This window comes from Mangifera indica, chromosome 3 (genome assembly GCF_011075055.1).
Source record: "Mangifera indica cultivar Alphonso chromosome 3, CATAS_Mindica_2.1, whole genome shotgun sequence".
In the NCBI taxonomy this organism is placed as follows: Eukaryota; Viridiplantae; Streptophyta; class Magnoliopsida; order Sapindales; family Anacardiaceae; genus Mangifera; species Mangifera indica.
The window spans coordinates 22,657,247-22,667,040 of NC_058139.1; the positions used below are offsets into that span (position 1 = coordinate 22,657,247).

General features: G+C 36.2%; 1 protein-coding gene and 1 long non-coding RNA gene across 3 annotated transcripts; one reads left to right on the top strand and one right to left on the bottom strand.

Annotated features, from left to right (window-relative positions):
• Positions 1 to 121: 121 nt before the first annotated feature.
• Positions 122 to 4,438, top strand: LOC123212188 (probable 1-deoxy-D-xylulose-5-phosphate synthase, chloroplastic). Of its 2 annotated transcripts, none has more exons than XM_044631255.1 (10): positions 122 to 233; positions 792 to 920; positions 1,044 to 1,208; positions 1,341 to 1,491; positions 1,747 to 2,018; positions 2,122 to 2,395; positions 2,515 to 2,822; positions 2,937 to 3,218; positions 3,300 to 3,584; positions 3,934 to 4,438. In XM_044631255.1, exons 1-10 carry the CDS (start codon positions 231 to 233, stop codon positions 4,141 to 4,143), a joined length of 2,079 nt encoding a protein of 692 aa, XP_044487190.1. In that variant the 5' UTR covers positions 122 to 230; the 3' UTR covers positions 4,144 to 4,438. The 2 variants fall into 2 exon arrangements, with proteins under 2 accessions (XP_044487190.1, XP_044487189.1); XM_044631254.1 differs by lacking the exon at positions 122 to 233 and adding an exon at positions 269 to 556.
• A 679-nt stretch (positions 4,439 to 5,117) lies between these two features.
• Positions 5,118 to 7,547, bottom strand: LOC123212189. The gene is made up of 2 exons (XR_006501507.1): positions 7,301 to 7,547; positions 5,118 to 7,137 (listed from the first exon to the last, which is right to left on the bottom strand). It is a non-coding gene; the product is annotated as an uncharacterized LOC123212189 (long non-coding RNA).
• Between the last annotated feature and the right edge of the window lie 2,247 nt (positions 7,548 to 9,794).

The following is a 9,794-nucleotide window of genomic DNA, read 5'->3' on the forward strand; positions in this document are numbered from 1 at the left end:
TAATGTGGCCTAGAAGTGTGGACCCTTAGGACCAATTAGAGAGGCGTAGAGGAGTATCCTTAACTCTGCTGCAATAAATATTCTACACTACATTTAAGTCTTTTGGACAAAATAATAATATAACATGCCACCAAGCAATCCATCCATTTGTGAACTTCTGATGGCTTGGTCCAATCAGATGCCACCCTACCGAGTTTCTGTTACATGTCTGCTGGCCCTTCTGGGTTGATATGGTAAGAACATAAATAATAAATAATGTAACAAAGGTGTTTCAGTTAAGCACTCAATTACATCAACACACTCTTAAGCATTCTTCACTGCATGTTCATATTTGTTTCTGGGTTCTAGTTGTTCTGAGTTTCTTCATCTTTTTTTCCTTACTGGGTTTATTGCTTTTACTACTACTACTACTACCATGGCATTCTCTGCATTCACTTTTTCTGCCCATGCCAACATTTCAACACCAACACTTACAGATCCTCATAAATCAACTTCGCTTTCTTCTATATTCTGGGGCGCAGATCTAAGTTGCCAATCTATGCACAAGTTCCACATGGTTTGCAATATTACAAAGGATGCTGTCATTATTACATATTTATTTATTGGCTGAATTGAGAAGACTTTGTTTTTAAATTAGTTTAGTTTGAATATTAATGCTTATTTTGGTTGATGATAAAAAAATGTCAGATATTTTCCCCTTTTGTTTAACAGTGAAGTTCTTGTCTGGATTTAAACAATAAAAAGTAAAAATCACTGAAAGAAATGAGTGTTTTTGTTGTGATTTGATCCAGGCCAAGAAAAGGCCAGGTGGGATTTTTGCAGCACTTTCAGAGATTGGAGAATATCACTCAAGAAGACCACCAACACCACTACTGGACACAGTAAATTATCCAATTCACATGAAAAATCTATCCACCAAGGTGCTTAACTGAAACACTACAAGTCCACAGATAGTTCTTGTTTCATAAAAAAGCCAACCTTTCCATATCTTGGTATGATATTTGAGTAAAAGTTTGTAATTTTCTTTCATTTTTTTAATACAGGAGCTTAAACAGCTAGCAGATGAGCTGAGGTCTGATGTTATATTCAATGTTTCCAAAACTGGTGGTCACTTGGGCTCTAGTCTTGGCGTTGTGGAGCTCACTGTTGCCCTTCATTATGTTTTCAATGCTCCCCAAGACAGGATACTGTGGGATGTTGGTCATCAGGTTGTATTCCAACCTCACTTTGTTCATTATTCCTCCTCTATTTTTGGGGTGGTATCTTTGTGTAGAGAGACTTGTCTTAACTTGGTTAACGATAATTGTTCTGACTTTGGTTTTGTGACTATATTTTTGCAGTCTTACCCTCACAAAATCTTGACGGGGAGAAGAGATAAGATGCTTACCATGAGGCAAACAAATGGACTTTCAGGATTCACAAAGCGATCTGAGAGTGAATATGACTGCTTTGGAACTGGCCACAGTTCTACCACTATCTCTGCAGGACTGGGTAATTTTATATCGCTTTCCGTTCTAGAAACATATAATAATGATGTTTGAACAAGATTTATTGTTATTGGACTACAGTTTGAGCTTAAAAAACTCAATTAGCTGATGATATATCATCTGGGTACCCAATTGAGTACTCAAAACTGAATGTACATAATTTTATTGTTTCAATTCCTAGTTATTTTGATTTTGAGGTTAATAGACATAGATTTGGTTCAATTTATATGATAAAATCTGAGATCATTGGGATGAACAGGTATGGCTGTGGGCAGGGATCTTAAAGGAAGAAAGAACAATGTTGTTGCTGTCATAGGTGATGGTGCCATGACTGGAGGCCAAGCTTATGAAGCCATGAACAATGCTGGATACCTGGATTCAGACATGATTGTTATTCTTAATGACAACAGACAGGTTTCTCTACCCACTGCCAATCTAGATGGGCCGATACCACCTGTGGGAGCTTTGAGCAGTGCTCTCAGTAGGTTGCAATCCAACAGGCCTCTCAGGGAACTCAGAGAGGTTGCCAAGGTATCTAATATCATATAGGAGTTGGAGAAAAGAAGGAAAACTTTCATCCTGGAAACAAATGAAAACTAAACATGGTTTCTTGTGTCTGACGTTTTTATTGCAGGGAGTTACCAAAAAAATTGGTGGACCTATGCATGAACTGGCAGCAAAAGTTGATGAATATGCTCGTGGGATGATCAGTGGTTCTGGATCAACGTTGTTTGAAGAGCTTGGACTGTATTATATTGGTACTGTCAATGGTCACAACATAGATGACCTCATATCTATTCTCAAAGAGGTTAAGGATACCAAAACAAAGGGTCCAGTCCTGATCCATGTTGTCACTGAGAAAGGCCGTGGATATCCATATGCAGAGAGGGCTGCAGACAAGTACCATGGTAAATAATTTTTTTCTATGAACAGCACTTGATTTCATTGGTCATACACTATCTTGCTTTATAGCATTCATTACGTCCTAAAGAAAATGATAAGTTTACACTTGAATTTGATTTTGAAGGAGTGACGAAATTTGATCCAGCAACTGGAATGCAATTTAAATCCAGTGCCCTTACACAGTCTTATACAACATATTTTGCGAAGGCTTTGATTGCAGAAGCAGAGGCAGACAAGGATATTGTTGCAATCCATGCTGCAATGGGAGGCGGAACAGGACTAAATCAATTCCTTCGTCGCTTCCCTAGTAGATGCTTTGATGTTGGGATAGCAGAACAGCATGCCGTTACTTTTGCTGCAGGTCTGGCCAGTGAAGGCTTGAAGCCTTTTTGTGCAATCTATTCAACTTTCATGCAGAGGGCTTATGACCAGGCAAGTGAAAAACTTCTTCCATATCCTTTCAGTTAATACTGAATTACTCTCTGATTGTTAAGTTAAACTCCTGTTTAGGATGTACTAAGAATTCCTTCTGGATGTATACCATAGGTAGTACATGATGTGGATTTGCAGAAGCTTCCTGTAAGATTTGCAATGGACAGAGCGGGACTGGTTGGAGCTGATGGTCCCACACATTGTGGGGCCTTTGATGTCGCTTTTATGGCATGCCTTCCCAACATGGTTGTAATGGCTCCTTCTGATGAGGCTGAGCTTTTTCACATGGTTGCCACTGCTGCTGCTATTGATGATCGACCCAGCTGTTTTAGATACCCAAGAGGAAACGGGGTTGGTGTTCAGTTGCCGCACGGAAACAAAGGCATTCCTCTTGAAGTAATTTTCAACCAAGTCATCTGTTTTCAGTTCCTGCAGTTGCAAGAACATATAAACAAATTTCTGTTATATTGCTTGCAGGTTGGAAAAGGCAGGATGTTACTTGAAGGCGATAGAGTAGCACTGTTAGGTTATGGGACAGCTGTTCAGAGCTGTTTAGCCGCTGCTGCTTTATTGGAACAACATGGTTTACAGTTGACAGTAGCAGATGCTCGATTCTGCAAACCACTGGATCAATCGCTTATTCGTAGTCTGGCGAAATTACATGAAGTTTTGGTTACCGTAGAGGAAGGATCAATTGGAGGCTTTGGTGCTCATGTTGCTCAGTTCTTGGCCCTGGATGGTCTCCTTGACGGCGCATTAAAGGTATAAATCTGTATTCTTTTCCAAAATTGTGTATTATCTTGCTCACATAATTCGTCTCTCTATCAAAATATTATTCGCTTTAGATATACAGTTTATCACGGTTTTATTTTTAGGTTTTGCAACTGAAAATACGTATAATTTAGGAGTGTACATGTAACTTAACTGTCTCTTATCATCTCCAAAAAATGTGGGATGTCTATACATACCCAACATTTTTTTCGTATTTTATCGATGTGGTATTTGTCTAGTCGTGTTACAAATTGATTTTAGCATAAGACAAATTTTGTTTGAACTGCATGTTGCCTAGATGTTGAATGCTTAAGTCTTTTGGTTGAATTATTCTGTGCAGTGGAGGCCACTTGTACTCCCTGATCGGTATATCGACCATGGATCGCCTGCATACCAATTGGAAGAAGCTGGTCTCACACCATCTCACATTGCAGCAACAGTATTTAACATACTAGGACAAGCCAGAGAGGCTCTGGAGATAATGTCTTTCAAAAGTTCAAAAAATACTGCTTTTCTTGAGCTGATACAACTCAAGTCTCAAAGCACCTGATGAAACAAGTCCAGCCTCATTAGAAATGAAATTACTTGCAATATTCAGTCTGTATGTTATGTTCAAGTTTATTTTAGCTGAGCTTTCATTCTCTAAGAGCAAGTCTAGATCAAGTGAATGACATAAAACAAAGATAGAATAATGATAATAAAGTATCCTCTTCCCCCTCAAATAAACATGGTGGAGTGTGGACAACTGAGTTTGCCTTCTACTTTTTCAATTGATCTGGATATTGACTGGAGAGTCAACTAAAATAATTTAAATTCAATACAATAATTGGTTAAGCCATGAAACCTCAAACGTGGCGTCAAAGAATTAAATTCGACTAAACATTTTGATAAATAGACTTAAATAGATATGTTAACACTTTTTGATATATCTATATTAAAGTGAAAAATTTAATAATAGATCGTTAAGTTAACTTCAACTTAAGTTTTAGTAGAGTCAGTTTAAATTTAATGAATGATTGAAAAGTGGTTGATAAATTTATCTTCTCTGATGATTTATCTTTTTTGATGATTCTTCCTCTTCATCATTTTTGCCAACCTTTCTTCTTCTTCAATGACTTCATTAATAGTTCAAACTCAATTTGAAATCACTCTTAGTTGGACTAGTCTCCCCAAGGTTTACTACGCTAATGTTTGACCTCCACCTTAAATGATAATCATGCTTTGCCAAGTGGGATTCCTTAAAAAATATATAATTCCAACTTGCCACTAAATTATTTCATACAAAACTTGGCACATCTAGGCCAATGGGCATAAACAAAAGAGGAATGGTTTCTGCACACTACTCAATGAAATAGAGGAGGCGAAAAGTGTTAGGTAGGTTGGCAAGAAGACCAAAATCTAATAATTTCATTGGTGTTTAGTGCAATAAAGAGAGGGCCGTGTTAGAATTGAGATCTGTAGGTGTCACCAGGCCTAAGTGCCAACACAAGCAAAAGAACAAACTACTAAAATTGATTTTTTAAAAAAATTATTCAGTGGGTGGTTCAATAAGAAATCTCCACTTTCAAGTCCAACAAGATTTGGTTTGTTAATGGGGTTTGTTGATGGTCAATTAAGAGGGTTCATTGATTGGTCATATCAAGAGAGTTCCTATCAACACAGAAATAGTGAAGAATTAAAACTCTAAATTTCCCAAAATTTGTGGACAATTAAAAATCAGGTTGAATAGTTGCTGAGAAAATTTCTTACCATACACTAGCCCTATCTAATATACTTATTAAAGTGAGAGATGCTGACAGTAGATTATTAGGTTAATCACCTTAAGATTTGTCAACATGATGGTTAGGTTATGCCCAAAGAGAATGTTGAGGTAACATTTTTGGTCTAATATCCTTACTCATTATCAAGATGTTGTCTATTTAGGACAAAAAGTTTTCACAATTTTGCTTTCATAGATTATATAATCAATCTTCTGCTATCATTCTTAAATGATGTGAGATGTCCATACATATCTAATGTCTTTTCCATATTTTGCGAATATCAAACTTATCTAGCGGTGTTACACTCTCAAGTTTCAAATCTAACTTTTAACAATAGTCAATTTTGAGCATATATTTCGGAAATTCTCATGAAACTATCTATCTTGACTCGAATGAGGGCACATGTTGAGAAAAATGTCCTAAAAACCGGCAAAAGTTCTCCCACCCTTGGGGGACTTGTTCTATAACACACAAAACTAACTAGAACTATGGGTTTTTGAAAAATATGGATTTCAACCGATTTGGGTGTAGGTTATCAACCTTGATATTACACTTGAACTAACTGCAAACTCATGAGTTCACTAAACTGAGAGACAACAAGCTCAACCTCCAGTTAACAATAACTGAGGTCGGCTTGACTAGTGTCAAGCCATGAGTAGCAGGATTCATTTGCCGCCCTAATTTTATTGACTTTAGACATTGCTTTCATCAGTTTGAAAATAACAATAGCTTGATTGAATGTTGTTGACAGCGTCTTCTAAGGGCCATTTATGCGATACTGCTTTCATCAGTTTTGGGTTTGGCATCGCTATGAGCCTCAACTCATTATATATCCAATATTTTGGCTGGCCTGCTAGGGTCTATGAGAATTCTAGCCCAGTATGACTAAATTAATACCAGAAGGAAACACTGTGGAGCACTTTTGGGGCTGTCTTTTAACTGATGAAGTTGGGGGTTTACATATTTGTTAGCAACCCAAGCGGGGAACTATGTCTAGTAATATAATTAAGCTTTTTCTACTTGGAAACAACTTCATGGTATGCTACAAACGAACAGAAGAATGGTTAGGAGTAAGCTTATCCATGGAGCACTTTGCTGCAGATGGAAGGAGTGTATAACACCAAAGCAGTTACAAATAAGCAAACATATAACAGAACAAACAATCCAATACCAAAACCAATCTAACAACGAATTTTTTAACATCGGAAAAATGGAAATAAACCCCATAAACTAACCCACAAATTTTTTTTCCTAAGAAAGTACCCAGAAAAAAAACCAACAAGTTTTGAGACAAATTCAACCAAAAAAGAAAAAGAAAAACTTCCAGCCTACTTAATGTTGATAAAACAAATGAATCAAGTAATGATTTTTAGCTTAATAAACTGAAAAGCAACAGAAACCCACAAATGCTTTTCCTAAGCAAAAATACCCAGATACCGAAAAACAAACTTTTAGCTAAACTGAGATATAAAAAGGAAGAGGAACAGCCAAAATACCCCTTCTTCAGTTGAAAACAGTGAGTTAATGGCTAATCTAGAACTTAAACTCAGTCAATAAAATCTCTAAATTCAGATATCCATGTAAATTCAGAGAAGTATCACATTAATGGATTAAAACATTTGAATCTTGATAGCAAAATTTCAAAACTGGACTGAGAAACAGAGACATAAAGAAGCAAGAAAACAAGAAAGATCATAAAAATAGTATGATGCGTTCCTGGACTGAGAGTGGCGCCTCCTGCAAGAATGTTGCTGTCCCCTGGATCTGACTCCGGTGCCAACAAGCTGGAAATAGGAGTGATTATGTGTTCTCGTGTGAATGTAATAAGGGAAGAAAGATGTATGTAATAGACAGAATGATAATGAATAAACAATGCAACTTTTATTGAATTATGACGTGCAGATTACACTGCTTATTTAATTGAATCAAGAAGACCAAAACCAATACATTGGATTGCCAAGAATAGTAGCCAATGTCCTTAGGCCTAAGCCTCCAATTTCCCCAATTAATTGTCTTTCCCGTCATGCTCTCCTTCACTGCCTTCTTTTCCTTTTATAGCCAAGCAGCCTTGCAGATGTGCATTAACTATTTTTTCTGATTTATCTTGATGAGCCTCATCTGGTTTCTTTGCTTTTATCTTGATAATATTTATACAAAACGACGTCGTTTTGATCCATATATATTAAAAACGATATTGTTTTGATAATAAAAAATGAACCGAGCCAAGCCGAAAACGAGCTGAGCTCGAGCCGCTCATAAATAAACCGAGCCGAGCCCGAGCTGGCTGCGAGCCAAGCTCGGCTCGGCTCGAATCCAGCCTTAACTGGAGGCTTATCAGAGTATCATTGAATTTAAAGAATGAATACGTTAAATTGACCCAAATTCATGATCACCTTAAATCCTAAATTTTAAAATTCAACAGCTCAACAAAGACATAATAAACTCATCTTCCTCCAATTCTTTAACTTCCTCAACACTGTCTGCCTGACCTCCTCCAAAGCCTCCTTCACTGCCATCAACTCCTCCATGCTTTGGGCTGCAGCCGCCTTATTCTCTAACTCCACATATGCCTCCCACTTATCACAATCATGGTGGCCATTGTTTAGATAGCTATTGACCACGAATTCAAATAAGGAAGACCCATTAACAAAGGGATTCCCAGCCAGAGAAAATGCAAAGAACTGCCACCTGAGAACCTGTTAGGTTTGAATATTCCTGAGCTTTCTTGAAGAGCCCTTTGCGCCTTTTAGTGAAACTCACCATTTTCAGTGACTGGTTTTCTGTGCACAATAGACCAAAAAAAGGATTAAAAAAAGAAAGATTACAACAGAATCCATATTCTGGAAAACATAAAAGGAGAAATAACTGATATTAAAAGTTGATTGTTATTGAAGAAAAAATTAGAATTGTTTAAATGTCATTTGAAATTAAAAAGAGGGACAATATGTTTCGTACAATATTGGACGCAAGGAATAAAAAAAAAAAATGCTTATCTAGCCTACAGTAAAACCTCAAGAACACAGGAGATTGGGAATTGGTACAAAGAATATTGTAAAATGATCACAGTATCAGCAGCCAAGAGATTCAAAACAAAAGCATTATTTCCATCTGCCTATGAATGGAGCCTCTCTGAAATTTCTCATAGGAGAAAAACTTCACCGGATGAATTAGAACATGTTCCGCCAACCCTTGGATTTTAGCCAACAAATTATCTTTAACATTACTTAACCATGCTCTAACTATTCTTGCTTTTTATTATTCCTATCTAAAATTGAAAATATATTTAAGAGAAAACCTCTGAAACTTCTAAATGGGCAATCAACAAGGACATTAAAACAAAGGCAGTTACTTCCTTCTTGACAAATGTTAAATGAAAAAATAGTTAGTATAAAAAAAAAAAAAAGAGAGAGACAGAGAGAACTCAAATACAAGTCTAATCAGATTACATAGGTCTTCGAAGTTAATCAGGAGTGATGTTAAAAATTGCAACTTCTTGTAGAATGAGAGACAAAATTAAAACATGAAAAATTAGGGTTTTCAAGCCAAAAATTAAGAATCAAAAAATAAGAGAAAGAAAAAAGACAGACGAAATTACTTTAAATAGATCCTTCAAAATTGAATTCTAAAAAAAGAGAGATGAAATTATTAATTAAAAATTTTATTAAACTCATATATTAAAATTACCTCCAATTTTAAAATTTTTTTTTCTACCATCTAACTTTACGAGTCTCCCTAAGTATAAGATTGCAAAACTCTCATTTTTTTTTTATAAACAATCGTCCTATAGAGTTTTCAAAAATATCATTTTTACCCTTATTCTCCCTAGGGTTTCTAGATCCTTCTCTTCGATGACTAATCGCCATCACTAGTTGTCAACTCCCTTCCTCCTGCCTTCTTGCTTGCTCTCTCTTCACCCTTTGGCAATCTTCATCAGAGACGAAGACAGAATTGTGACGAATTGTCTTCGTCAACGACATTCGTAGTCTATCATCTTCCTTCGTGCATCATCCTTCACCTTACTTCGAGCGTTGTCTATTGTCGTTGGTAACCGTTCGTCGTCGACTTTCCGATTTGAAACCCACTCGTGGGTTTCAAATCTAGTAGTTGTTCATCATTAACAATAGAAATCGACGATGTTTGGAGGTAGAGAGAGTGTTGAAGAGGGAGAGAGAGTGCTAGGAGGAAGTGATAGACAAAGACAACGACAAAGAAGCTTGTTAGAAAATCAAGAAAAAAAATTAAAATCCTATAAGAGAAATAATCACTTTTCAAACCTTGAGTGAGAAAAAATTTGTTAAATTTTTAAACTTAGAGGGAAAATATAATAAATTTTAGTTTTTTAAAATATTTTGATAAATAACAATTTTACTCTTGACAGTAACAATAAAATTTAACAGACATGCGAGTATTTAAATTATTGATAATTGATAGGTGAGAGTTT

Bases quoted from the DNA above. Each gene is read 5' to 3' on its own strand.
- LOC123212188 (XM_044631254.1), top strand. From the start codon at position 416: ATGGCATTCTCTGCATTCACTTTTTCTGCCCATGCCAACATTTCAACA. The intron at 557-791 runs GTTTGCAATATT...GATTTGATCCAG, and splicing joins CTATGCACAAGTTCCACATG to GCCAAGAAAAGGCCAGGTGG. The intron at 2,823-2,936 runs GCAAGTGAAAAA...TGTATACCATAG, and splicing joins TGCAGAGGGCTTATGACCAG to GTAGTACATGATGTGGATTT.